The sequence below is a fragment of the Populus nigra genome, chromosome 5, assembly GCF_951802175.1.
Source record: "Populus nigra chromosome 5, ddPopNigr1.1, whole genome shotgun sequence".
NCBI classification, from domain to species: domain Eukaryota; kingdom Viridiplantae; phylum Streptophyta; class Magnoliopsida; order Malpighiales; family Salicaceae; genus Populus; species Populus nigra.
In genome coordinates, this window is record NC_084856.1 from 3,560,748 (window position 1) to 3,574,317 (window position 13,570).

Here is a 13,570-nt window from a genome sequence, read left to right on the forward strand (position 1 = left end):
TGGCTACTTCTACAGCCAGGTGAGAGGTGTACTAGCTCTGCATCCATGGATGTAAATTAAGTAAGGGAAATTAATAGAGGCGTAGGAGCCCGTGAAGTTTTGGTAGAGCTGTGTGTGGCAAGATCAGATATTCCCTTTTTATTATTCAGAGACAAAAACCTGGCCATTATGAGATTTGATTGACTTTTTTGTCATTTAATTGTATGAGAGAGAGTGAAGATGACAAGACTTAAAGCACTTAAAAATGGCTGCAAATGCGCCGGTAGAGGAATCTGAGGTCATGTCTGCAGTCAACACCAAGGGAACCTTCTTTGGCCCTTCTTTTTTTTATTTTGTGTCCTTTAAGCTTTACTTGTATATCATCACGATTCACAGCCGACACAGCACAGTTACAACTTGGAAGCACAGGCACAGCATTGCCTGATCCCTCTTGTACCATATCACGATCTGTTTAGCATTTCCAGATTATTATGATTTGGGCTTAGTTTTGGGCCATTTCGATGTGGGGCATTGCCAATTTATTGGAGTTATGGGCTTGGGTTGGTTGTGTTGAGTACTACCTTTTCTTAGGACTTTTGTTAAGATTATGGGTTGTTTTTTGTTTTGTGGTCCACTTATATCTTCACGGCCCAACTGCTTGGCCCTTCTCATTAGCACGCCGAGGATGGTGCCTCGATTGGGATCAGACACGTCAGATTGAAATTTTAGCATTGACTAGTCTTGGCTTGCAGGCTTGATTAAAAAAATTGAATGTAAAAATAATTTATAAGTGGCGGGGGATTTTTTGTTTTGGTTTTGTGATTAAATTTAGTTTAGTGGTCAAACTAAAATTAATTATGTGTAAGTTCATTTGATATAACCAAGTGGATTTTATGAGTTTAAAAACAAAAATAAAAAAACAAATGACTAGAAAATAAAAATATTATAGGCACGAAGGTCCAAATGCCATTTAGACAATCAATAAAATTGTGGTTTAGCTTGAAATGTGATATTAATATCGAGATTATGATATATTATATGGATCCAGGTCAACTTGAAATAACTTGTAAAACTCGTGACCCAGGATATGGACTTCACTGGGTTTAATAATATTTTTTAATTATAAGATAACAAAATATAAAGACCATATCAGAATCAACCAAAACATTAATGATAAAGTTGGGGAGGAAAACAATTCAAGTGATGAATTTTCTATTTTTTTGAAAAAGAAAAAAAATGTATTTGTAGATCTGGGTAGCCTAATGCATCGAGGCCCGTAAGAAAATCACAAGTGCTTGGGCATGAGGCTGGCCTATAAGCCATTTTTTTTCCTTTTTAAGGGCGGACGCCCCTTTGTTAAAAAAAAAAAAATAGACAAGTTGTCGCATACTGAGTTGCATACCCGAATTCTAACAACCATTATGGTGTCAAAAAAAATAGAAAGATGGATTTATAACCTAATAACATCATAACACTCTAATATCACAAAAAAAAAAAAATCAATAGAATGAAAGGTATATCAACAGAGCTTGATCTTTATTTTTAGAGATTTTTAAAAGAAAAAAATCATCATCAAACTCTTCTTATCGAATGAGACCGCTGACATAAAAAATAATAAGTTTCTTCGTTGAAAAGTAACTTGATATACTATTATTTTCTCCTTGTTATTTTCAGGTGAATCTCGCAAAACAAAGTACTTAAAATAAATAAAATAAATTATTAGATCAAAATAAACAAAATATGATATTAGAGATATTTTTTTATGTTTTACATTTTAATATTTTTGCTTTTAAATTTGTGTGCTTTTAATTCCATTGACTTTACTTTACTTTACTTTACCCAACCACCACACTACTTGCACTCTCAGATGTCAGTTCTCACGTATTTAAATTCTGAGCATGTAAAGTAAAATTAGGCAATGTCGAATCAAAACACTTATTCATGTTTTTTTTTTGTGCGTTTTGCTCTTGTTTTCCATGTAGCAATTAATAGACCAGATCACCTTCGACAAGCTAGGGGAAAAAAATCCATGTCAGGGACAAATTACCTTTTATTTACTTTCCCTGACTAAATGTTTGTTCTTCACGTCGTCATCAATCACTAACAAGTTGATAGTACATCTTTAAAAAATAAAATTAATGGTAGCATACCCAACTAGACCAATCAGCAGGCCCAACCAGGCCAAGTCTGCAGCGTGTTTGGTTTACCAGCCAAATCCAATTAAGCCTAGGTTGGTAGCTAGCCCAATAAAAAAAGGAGAGAGATAGAAAGAGAGGGGGAAATAGGAGTGAAATAAAATAGAGGATTGGGCCTTTTAACCGAACATCTCTCTAATTTTTTTCTTCTTCTCTCTCCTTTATTTTTCCACGCACTTTAATAATTTATATTAAAAATAATAATAGCACGCATACAAGTTCCAATACAAATATTCTCACGTTACCCCTCTTTTATTGGACAACAACACAGTTAGCCGAACGAGTTGTTTTTTATAGCCAGTTAGAATTAAGATTTTCTTTTCAGAATCAACTATTTATTTCACAAGTTTAACATCTTAACAGGCTTAAACTTTCACCATCATTTCAGACACCAAACTAGCCATTCTTACATATGATTATGCTAGCTTTGCTACCCAAAAAATAACCATTTGAAATTAGAGTTGCTATGCAATTTAGTGATAAATCTTGTAAGAACCTTTTTTTATTATATGTTGGGGAATTTTGTTGTTGGATTTTCAGGAGATGGCAACTAGAGTTTAATTGATATTATGGTTGTGAAACGCGATATTTAATTGTGTCCCAACTAGAAAATAATATTTAATTGATGTCGTGTTTCTCAATTACAACATCTATTTATTATGGTTCCAAACACGACATTAATTACATGTTTTTTTTCTAAAATACTCAAAAAAAATTTTATTTACAAGGCAACAATGTTTAAAGTCATGAGACGATTCTCCAAACCTATTAAACGGCCCATGAATCCAAATGGATTAAATGACGTTTTTTTTTATCATATGATGTTAATAATAGACAAAAACGAAAAACTAATTGGATTAAGTATAGGAAAAAAAAAGTAATGAATTATTAGAAAGCGTTGTGATCTGTAAACAAAAAAGTGTTGAACAGTAGAAAAAAAACTATAATTTTACTCGGAACATGTGAAACTTGAAAGCATATTTTATTAAATAATAATATAAATGATAATTTAATTAATTTAACGAATACTTGATGGGCAGGGCATCTCAAACATATTTTTATGCAATTTAATATATTTAATTCAAGGATTTATTATATATATATATATATATATATATAAGAAATGGGTTTAAAATGCTAGACTTTTAGGCTAGCTTGGCTAGCAAGATAATAGAGGTAAACCCGTAAGGCTACCAAGTCAGGTTAGCTTGATTAGACCCTTTTATTTAAGATGGGGTTAATAGGTGGATGACATGTTATCTACTCTTAATTTTTTTCAAATAAAACTAAAGCAGACGATGCGTTGTCCGAGTCTTCAAATTTGGACCACTGGCAAAGTGGTCGAAAAATCGAGCAACACATTTTGAACCCATTTCAAACTATTTTAACCACTTGTGGAATGTTAGTGAGTCATTTTATAAACCTAAAAAACCCTAAAATTATCCCCAAAAACCAAAACCTAATTGAAAAAAAATATTTATCAACTCCGATCCATTTTTTCCGATAAGATTAAAGGCACAAAAACACTACAATGAAACTCCTCTCATTGAATACAGCCCATTAAGACCAAGAACAAGTATTTAGGTTGCTGAAAATTGAACAACCAACGACTCTCTTACCTTTAGTGTTTTTATGAGACTTTCTCTCTCCTGTGTGACACCAGGAGACATCAACGTGAAGAAAAATGAACTACTGGATTAAAGCACGTGATTGAAAAACTACATGGACCAGAGAGAAAGGTGGCCAAAATCCAAAGGCAAAAAAAAAAGACACTAAAAGGGATTTCTTTTTAGGGAAAAGAGGCTGGATTGTTTTCCCATGTTTCAATTCAAGTCCTTTGAATTTTATTTCAAACAAACAATATATTGTATTTTTCTTTGGCAAAATCATACATCGACCTAGTGTTGAAATATTTTAACGATACCACGAGGACTCTATACCAACCTAATTGAACCGAACTTCAAGCCATAACTCAAAATAAGTAAATGCTAAAGGATCCAATCAAAACAATAAAAACATTCATGTGACTGAAAGAAAAGAAAACATGGGTGAAAAAGAAGGTTTCGTTTTGTTTTCTTATGAAATGTTTTATATGTAAAGTATTTTTCAATACCCCGCTTGAGAAATATCTTCTGATATAATATTTTACATGTGAAAGACTTTTCAACAATGAAGAAGGTGGTGGTGATGAAAAAAAAAATGATGGTGGTGAAGGAGAAAGTGATGGCGGTAAAATAAAGGTGGTTGTTGAAATAATTGGATAATATTGCAAATGAGTTATCATTTGTAAAATATTATATGAAACTTCACTGGTTGAAAATATTTTTCAACAAACAAACAAGATTGGGAAGAGGCCAAGTAATGAGTTCATAAATTGGAACAATAAAACACCAAGCAAGGTTATTTTTTCCCAATCGATTAAAACTTTTGCTCTCCCAGGACAATGGGTCTTTTGCCATTCCAAATGTTGGGAAGACGGCACGTATTAGAAAAATAACATAATTTGTAGTTTGAACACAACCGTTATTGAGAACAACGGTTATTTTAAAATTCATGTTTCATTCAAAATAATTAACATGTACAAAAGCCAACCTAAAATTTCTTGAAGATCTAATGACCAATAGACGAGATTTAAGATCCAATAACCATGGAAGAAATATAGATAAGATTATGTGACAGGAGAGAGAACGAGGGAAGGAAAAAAAAAACAAGTCACCGAGGACACCAAACTTCATCTTCAACACACGCGGTGCTGTGAGAAAGACCTCGAGAGAACGATTATAACCACATCTTGAAAGACCACTAAATGAGGTCATAATTAATAAGGGGTTTTGTTCGAGGTTAATTAAGAATTAATTAAGACCTTATTTTGTGATAATCCAAGGTGTGGTTAGAATTGTCCCATTTAGATATTTTGAACAGCATCAAGCGTGTCGAAAACGGAGTCCCAATATATCCCAGGTGACTCATTCTCTTTTTTTTCCCTTCCTCTGCTTATCTCTTATACCACATCAACTTGTCTCATCTCTTTTCCTTATCCATTAAATCTTGAATATTATCTATTGACAATTAAATCTTTATCAGATTAAGAGTTGACTTTTATTAAGGTTATTTAATTTGCATAAAATATGCATATTGGTTATAACTAAACAGATGCTATTAAAAATAACGGTTGTTTACAAAATTAATATTTAAAAATATAATTATATTTAAATTATACTATTTTCTAAATACTTTAACAACTGATATCATTATTCCAAAACTTTTACCAATCTATATCTTTTTTATAAAAAATTCATAGACATCGACTCAATCAATACCCCCATTTAATGCTTCCTAATTGGTGCCCTTAACTCTACCCAGTTTGGCAGTTTGTGAGCGTGTTTGGAAACGCAGGCTAATCCGTGATTTCTAAAAATTTAATTTTTTTTTGCTAAAAATTAATTTTTTATATAAGTTTTAGATTGTTTTGATGCGCTGATCTCAAAAATAATTTTTTTAAAATGAAAAAAATATCATTTTGATGTATTTCAGCATGAAAAATACTTTAAAAAACAACCACAACCACACTCCCGAACATGCACAATCCTGTCCAACTAATAAAAGGTAGTACAAACCATCTAGGTGGTGGCCCAGTGGTAAGAGCTTGGGACCAAGAGGTTTGCTCTCTCTGTGGTCTCAGGTTCGAGCTCTGTGGTTGCTCATATGATGGCCATTAGAGGCTTACATGGTTGTCAACTTCAGGGCCCGTGGGATTAATCGAGGTGCGCGCAAGCTGGTCCGGACACCCACGTTAAACTTAAAAAAAAAAAGGCAGTACAACAATTACTGTAAGCAATATTTTTTTTCCCTCTGCATCGCAATTGTTTTTGGTCGGTGAGGGGCGAACGAAATGTAAGAGTGAAAGTTCATGCTTCAAATAGAAGCGAGGTCCATCAATGCAGAGCCCAAGGATCCCACAGTAGCTACCAGTAACCAGCCTAGCCCAAGGCATCCTAGTCCTAGCCACCACTAACCAGCCTAGCAGTCCAGGCAGGCATCGTTTCCTTTTGCTCTTTCCAGTAAAAGAATACAACTCCCGCGGCAAAACCAAAATTTCAAATGTTTAGAACTAAAAGGCGGGAACAGCAATTTTACACTTGTCGATTTACAAAGGAAAACGGAAAGATTTCGCGGGTCCTGTCTTCATTACACCTCACCGAATAAATAAACAGAATTATATTTATTTTATTTAATTCATCCCCATTTCCCCATTCCTTTCTTCGTCTCAACAAAGAATCATAGAACCCTAGCAAACACGTCTTTCTTTTCATCCCCAAACCACCATCCATTTCTCTCCATGGATCGCCCGACAAGGAAAAGCTTGAAGCGAAAATTAGAGCAGGATTTCGAACACGAAAATCAAAGCCGCCACAAGATTCCCTCCACCGACGGCTTTGAGACTCACCAAAAACTTACGTCCAGTATTCAATCGCTAGTTGATATCCTCAATTCCACCTTCTCTTCTCTTGAAGCCGATCGCGCCGCCGCCAAGCGCGCCACTAGCGCCCTCTCTCAAATTGCCAAGAACGGTACCTTGTTTATTTTTTTGGATTTTTTTATAAAATAATTGTTCAATATAGTGAATTATTCTTATTATTATCATTATCATTTTCTTTTTCCATAATTAATATGAAACTACTGGGTGCTTTTTTCGTAGAGGAAGTAGTGGATACGATAGTGGATTGTGGTGCGGTACCTGCGTTGGTGGTGCACCTTCAAACACCACCGCCTTTGAGAGGAGAAAATGGCCCAAAACTGTATGAACATGAAGTGGAGAAAGGAAGCGCTTACGCTCTTGGACTTCTTGCAGTAAAAGTAAAGTTAATTTGATTGTTTTACCGCTAGATGTTTTCTTATTCTCATTGTTTAGTGCCGCATGATTTCAAAGGTTTCTTGAGCTTGCTGTTTATTTTTTACGCATTAATCAGGCAATCAGCTAGCGGAGCACAATGGTGAATAAAACAATTAAATTTGCAATGAATAGAATATAATAATAAAATTGATTGTAATTAGCAAATCATATTTTCTTTTACAATGTATATCATTAACTTTATTCTGCTTGAACATGATTACAGATACAGACTTTCTGATTACTACATGAAAATGTTACCCTTTCCTTAATTTGTTCCTGATTTTATGATTCCTTTATCTGCCGTTCATCAGCCGGAGCATCAACAACTAATAGTAGATGCTGGAGCTCTGACCCACCTCGTGGAATTGTTGAAGAGACATAAGAGTGCTGATAACTCTCGAGCAGTCAATGGTGTTGTTAAGAGAGCAGCTGATGCAATCACTAACCTTGCCCATGAGAATAGTGGCATTAAAACACGTGTCAGGTTTGCTTATATGGATAGCTCTCTTTTTTTCCTGGGTATGGTTTCAATTGTTATTATACATATTTTATGGCATCTTTGGTTATGTATTCAGGATTGAAGGTGCCATTCCCTTTCTTGTTGAATTGCTTGAGCATGCTGATAATAAGGTACAGAGAGCAGCTGCAGGTGCCTTGCGGACCCTTGCGTTTAAAAATGACGAGAACAAAAATCTGGTAGAGGGGATTCTTTTTTTCTTCATCCACTAGTATTATTTCGTGGTATGGGTTCTATTGTTGACTTGAAGAGCAAATTTGCAGATTGTAGAATGTAATGCCTTACCCACTCTTGTAATAATGCTTCGATCAGAGGATACTGCTATACATTATGAAGCGGTTAATTCTCAACTCAACTTTTTAGCTGGATTTGCATTCTGATTGTATAGTTTTATGTACTAACTGACCGTGCAAGGGCTCGTTGTCAGGTTGGTGTGATCGGAAACCTAGTTCACTCTTCCCCACACATAAAGAAAGCAGTTCTTCTTGCTGGTGCTTTACAACCTGTAATTGGATTGCTAAGGTATTGCTGACCTGGACATTGTTGCCTGTTCTTTCTCAGTCACTCTTTTCATAATATAATTGTCTGCTGGAAGGTCTTCACGGATATCCCTCTTAATTTATATATTGTGCAGTTCTTCCTGTTCAGAAAGCCAAAGAGAAGCAGCTTTGTTATTGGGTCAATTTGCAGCTGCTGATTCAGATTGCAAGGTAGACTGAATACCATTCCTGTTTCAAGGCCTAAAGGATTTGACCTTACGTGTGCATCTATGTGTTTGATACTCATTTCTTTTTAAAAGTTAACTAGAACAAGGTTCATGCAGGTGCACATTGTTCAGAGAGGAGCTGTGAAGCCATTGATTGATATGCTTGAGTCCTCAGATGTGCAGCTCAAAGAAATGTCAGCCTTTGCACTTGGGAGGTTGGCACAGGTTATTGTTTGATCCTATCATGGAGTCATGCTTTATTTAAAACATGCATACATATACCTCTAGTTGTCTGTTGAGCATGCTGCGTGTGCATGTGTGCTTGTAGTATAGACTGCACAAAAAGCAGCTCTAAGCATCAAATCAGCGAAGGGACTCATTATTTTGGCCGACATTTCTGTTTTATTTTATCAAGAAATGAACTTCTTCACTCTTTTTGACACATGCTCTTCCTGTTTTTGACTGCTTGCTTCTATCCTGAAACAGGCTTTGTGCAAACCATACTCTACACAAACAGGAAATTTTGGTTTAGAATTTGATCCTCAATGCATCTCTGTAGTCCCTAGGTAAAGAAAAGGAAGTCTAGAAGTAAAAATAATGACACCCTAATCAACTGTAAGACAAACTTTTGTCTCCATGGAATGGTAACTGCTTGTGTATGATTAAATATTATAAACAATGCAGTATGATTTGCAAGGGTTATTTACTTTCTGGGCTTTCTAAAAACATCTTCTCAGTTACCTTATTTCCTCTTAATATCAGGAAACGCACAACCAAGCAGGCATTGCCCATAATGGTGGTATCGTCCCATTACTTAGGCTCCTTGATTTGAAAAGTGGACCACTCCAACATAATGCTGCATTTACCCTATATGGTCTTGTTGATAATGAGGTATGATTAAGTTTGTCTCTTCATTGCTTAAAGAATAGTCTGGTACTGCTAGTCCCTACGTCCTTATCCAACACTGGAATCTACTGAAACTTATTTGGATTCCTCCGTAGGATAACGTTGCAGATCTTATCAAGGTCGGGGGTTTCCAGAAACTCCAAGATGGAGAATTCATTGTACAAGTATGTTTCATAGTGTTATATCTGATCTTCCTTGGCTACTTTTTTTTTGTGCTAAAAATTTGAATAACCTCTCACACTGATGGAGCTGGTAGATTATTACTTTCTTCCCAATCTTATTCAGTTTATTGCAGTACTCTTTTCCAGCTCTTATTGTTATAATCTGATACTTTGCAGCAAACGAAGGACTGTGTTGCGAAAACAATGAAAAGGCTAGAGGAGAAGATTCATGGACGAGTAAGTTCTCATTTATGTAAATGATATTTTTCATCACTGTTTTCCTATGTTAGTTCTTAAAATTGTCTTTCTTGCCCGATATGTTAACTTAGAAAGAAGTTCCGAGTACAATTTGTTATCAGCAGTGCACTGATTGTGCTTTTATGAACAGGTATTGAACCATCTCTTATATTTGATGCGGGTTTCAGAAAGGAATGTTCAGAGACGAATTGCTTTGGCTCTTGCTCATCTTTGTACTCCTAATGACCGAAAAGTAATTTTTCTTCATAAAAATGGTACAACTTTTCGATCTGCCAAATTGTATGGTCTTTCTATATGTAATGGTTATATTTATACGGGACAAGTTTCTCATGGTTTGTTTCTAAATGCGTCCTACAGGGTTAGATTTGCTGTTGGGGCTTCTCGAGTCTGGAAGCTTGAAGCAGCAACGTGAGGGCTCAGTGGCCTTGTACAAGCTGGCTACCAAAGCCACATCAGTCTCTCCTGTGGATTCAGCTCCTCTATCTCCTACCCCACTGGTGAAACTCCTTTTCATGTTGATTTCTTTCCACATGTATAGACTCTTCTACCATGTTTGTAAGGTTTGACCAGCAGGATGTACATCTCCAGCAACAGATTGTGTGGTCGACCTCTAATTATTCATCATTTTATAGATTGTTGGTTCTGACTTGGAATTCCATTTCACTGAGCTTTGGTCCATGCCACTTACTGTTTTTATTTTAATCCCATTATTTCAAAAACATTTTTAATCTCTTCGTGAGCAATTGTTAAATTTTTATAATTCAGTTTGACAGTTATTAGCCTGTTCTTTGAGTACATTGTTAAGCCCATGTTTTGAGGTTATAAACAACAGCAGCAAAATAATGTTCTTACTTATTATTTTTCCTTAGGTTTATTTGGGTGAGCAATACGTTAACAATCCTACATTGTCTGATGTTACATTCTTAGTTGAAGGTACCAAAATTTTCTCTTGTGCAGCAAGTTTATGTTTGATAAAATGTCTTTTTATGTCATGATAAATTATGGTTTGTATGTTTATGGATTTTTGCTAACATTAATATTGAGTGTAATTTTGCTGTTATCAGGCAAACGGTTCTATGCTCACCGAATTTGTCTGCTTGCTTCTTCGGATGCTTTCCGTGCGATGTTTGACGGGGGTTATAGAGTGAGAATGGACTTATTTAAGAACTTTCTTTTGGCTTTTAGTTACAAATAGCTTTGCTCCCCTCTGTCATTTTGCCTTCTCCACTGATGCATGCACTATTCACCTTTACCCAACTGTCATGTATTATCTCTGAGAGTTCTTAATTCATCAGATTTCTTCACATAAGTGTTTCTTCGTTATTGATGAGCTGCTCAGGTTGTTAAGGACTATCGTTAGACTGATTAAACTGATCTGTGCAATATTTTGCACTTTTGCATTCAGTTAATATACTCCAGTTGAAAAGAATTTTGTAGTAGAAGATGGTAAACGGATGTTTGATTTAATCACAGGAAAGGAATGCTAAAGATGTGGAGATCCCAAATATTAGATGGGATGTTTTTGAATTGATGATGAGGTGTGAATTCTAAGCTTTCTTTCTTAGATATTAAAGCAAATGTGCTTTAGAATTCTGATAGCTTCCTTGTGCACTTCTAGGTTCATATATACAGGATCAGTGGAAGTCAATGTAAATATTGCTCAGGATCTGCTTAGAGCTGCTGACCAATATCTTTTGGATGGCCTCAAGCGTCTCTGTGAATGTACCATTGCACAGGTTAACTGATTTACTATGTCAATGGTTGCTATGAGTAAACACTATTAGCACATGATGGCTTGAGAGGTTGTCTGACGAATTCTTATTGTCTCACAATAGGATATTTCTGTGGAAAACGTTTCTCTCATGTACGAGTTGTCCGAGGGCTTCAATGCTATGTCATTAAGGGAAGCATGCATTCTGTTCATACTGGAACAATTCGACAAGTTATGTACCAAGCCATGGTATGTTATCTTCTCAATGCACATCCTTCCCCAAGATTTGTTATGAGTTTCTAGTATTTGGGAATTTGCATTGTGTTAAGCAGACTGAGGTCTTGGGTTTGTTTTAATTGGATCGGGCAAGCAAATGGAGAGCAATTGTGAAAAGCATTCTTAAGAACAAAAAGGCTCTGATTGGGAATTCACCTCTTTAAAATGCGTATTTTGACATCTGAAGTGGTGTCTTGCATCTTTTCAACATATATTTGAAACATATCCCGGTTAAGTTATAAATGAGTTTCTAAGTATCTTCTTTTCCGTACAAATAAGGCCATCTTTTTCAAAAGGTTAATGGGCAGGTTCGATTGTGAAACATGCAGGTCATCTAGTTTGATCCAACGCATTATGCCTGAGATACGCAATTACTTTGAGAAAGCACTAAGCAAGCCTACCAATCTATCTTGAGGGGACCAACTGTAGATTGATTCAGCTTGGGTTTTGATATCTCAACTAACCATTAAGATGGAAGGCAACGAGTGTACATAAATCTTCAAATTGTCGAGCTAATGTGGGAAAGTTGGCTATTGTCTTCTTTGCATACGCAGTCAGTGAAGTCCCATGTTCTTGCAAATCCCTCCTTTTCGTTCTATTACGTTTCCTTCGATCATTCATTCATTATGAAATAATCGGTGGTTTGGGTCACACGTAGATCTTCTGTCAGCCTAATTTGGTAGTAAAGCAGGCGTCTATGATGTGCCCACACATAGCAATTGTATCTGTAGGCGTAGTAATGTCTCCTTTATCGGTAGCATTTATTTGCCTTGAAAGGTCTTTTTTTCAGTTTTCACTCCTTACTGTTTACATTTTGAATGGCAACTTATTCGTGTGGATTTTCTATCACTGAACAATAAATGACCAAGAAATTTGTGTGTAGAATTGTTTTAAAACAAACAAAAAAAGAGGTAGTTTTAAGAAATAGATTTAATTATGATTTTAAAAAATGTTGTAGTTTTAAGAAATGATTTTAAAAAATACATGTTTGTTATAAACTTTTATGAGATAGATTTCTATATGTAAAAAATAAATTATTCTAGTTTTTATAAAATTAAGGTTTAAAATGCAATTAGATATAGAATCTAGTGTAAAAAATAGAAACTATTTTACTAAATAAATAGGTTTTTTTGCTATGGTTTAATAAAAACTAAAGCTACTACAATATCAAAAGATTTTGTTTGAAACCAAATTATATATAAAATTAAATTAATAATTTAATTACAATTTTATGCTTAAAATAAATAATTAAATTATATAATTGAATTTAATTGTATTATTTGGAATACTTATAGAATTAAATTAACAATCTTTGCTACTTTACTTTTAATTAATAATTTTTTTTGTTATAATTTTTTTTATTAATGTGAAAATAAATTATTTTATAATAAATCATGCGGTTATCACATGTAATATTAACGTGAATGGTTTAGAAAGCATTGGAAAAAAATGATTATACTGATAAAAAAACCTTGTAGTTCATGGTTTCTAGTTTTAATATTTTCTCTCAATTTATGTAACTTCTACCTTCTTTCTTTTGAATCTCCAGTTTCGTGCCGCTTCGGTCTTCCGACAAGTCCTTGGCCCCTGACCTTCGAGCGCGTCTGTTACACTTGGACCTTTCGGTTAATTTGGTCCCTACGACAACCATAATGGACATTAGTTTTCAACCGTAATGGAAATCAAAAAGGTTTTGGATTGTTACTCAATCAATCAAAGCTTACAAGTGTGTTTGGTGATGCCGAAGTATTTTTTCTTTATTTTAAATTAAAATTTTAAATAAATAAAACTTTAATAAACAAAACCTAACACACCACTGCTCTGCTTAAGATTGTACTCTGCTCGTTAACGCGGCCCATTATCTGTTGGAATTAAAATTATGGACCAGTCAAGTTAAAAAAGAAAGCCCAGTCCAATCCACAATAACTCGTCTCCAGGAAAGAAAGCAGAGGAGGATAACTAAAAAA

The 13,570-nt window shown here is 34.7% G+C and overlaps 1 protein-coding gene across 1 annotated transcript; it reads left to right on the top strand.

Annotated features, from left to right (window-relative positions):
• The first annotated feature begins 6,384 nt into the window (after positions 1–6,384).
• Positions 6,385–12,488, top strand: LOC133694046 (ARM REPEAT PROTEIN INTERACTING WITH ABF2-like). The gene is made up of 19 exons (XM_062115464.1): positions 6,385–6,745; positions 6,874–7,031; positions 7,380–7,552; positions 7,644–7,764; positions 7,849–7,923; positions 8,013–8,107; positions 8,220–8,295; positions 8,409–8,516; positions 9,054–9,182; positions 9,293–9,361; positions 9,536–9,595; positions 9,747–9,870; positions 9,974–10,113; positions 10,486–10,549; positions 10,681–10,760; positions 11,090–11,154; positions 11,235–11,352; positions 11,452–11,576; positions 11,933–12,488. Exons 1-19 carry the CDS (start codon positions 6,514–6,516, stop codon positions 12,015–12,017), a joined length of 2,097 nt encoding a protein of 698 aa, XP_061971448.1. The 5' UTR covers positions 6,385–6,513; the 3' UTR covers positions 12,018–12,488.
• Positions 12,489–13,570: the final 1,082 nt, after the last annotated feature.

Bases quoted from the DNA above. Each gene is read 5' to 3' on its own strand.
- LOC133694046 (XM_062115464.1), top strand. From the start codon at position 6,514: ATGGATCGCCCGACAAGGAAAAGCTTGAAGCGAAAATTAGAGCAGGAT. The intron at 9,596-9,746 runs GTAAGTTCTCAT...TTTTATGAACAG, and splicing joins AGGAGAAGATTCATGGACGA to GTATTGAACCATCTCTTATA. The intron at 10,761-11,089 runs GTGAGAATGGAC...ATTTAATCACAG, and splicing joins TGTTTGACGGGGGTTATAGA to GAAAGGAATGCTAAAGATGT.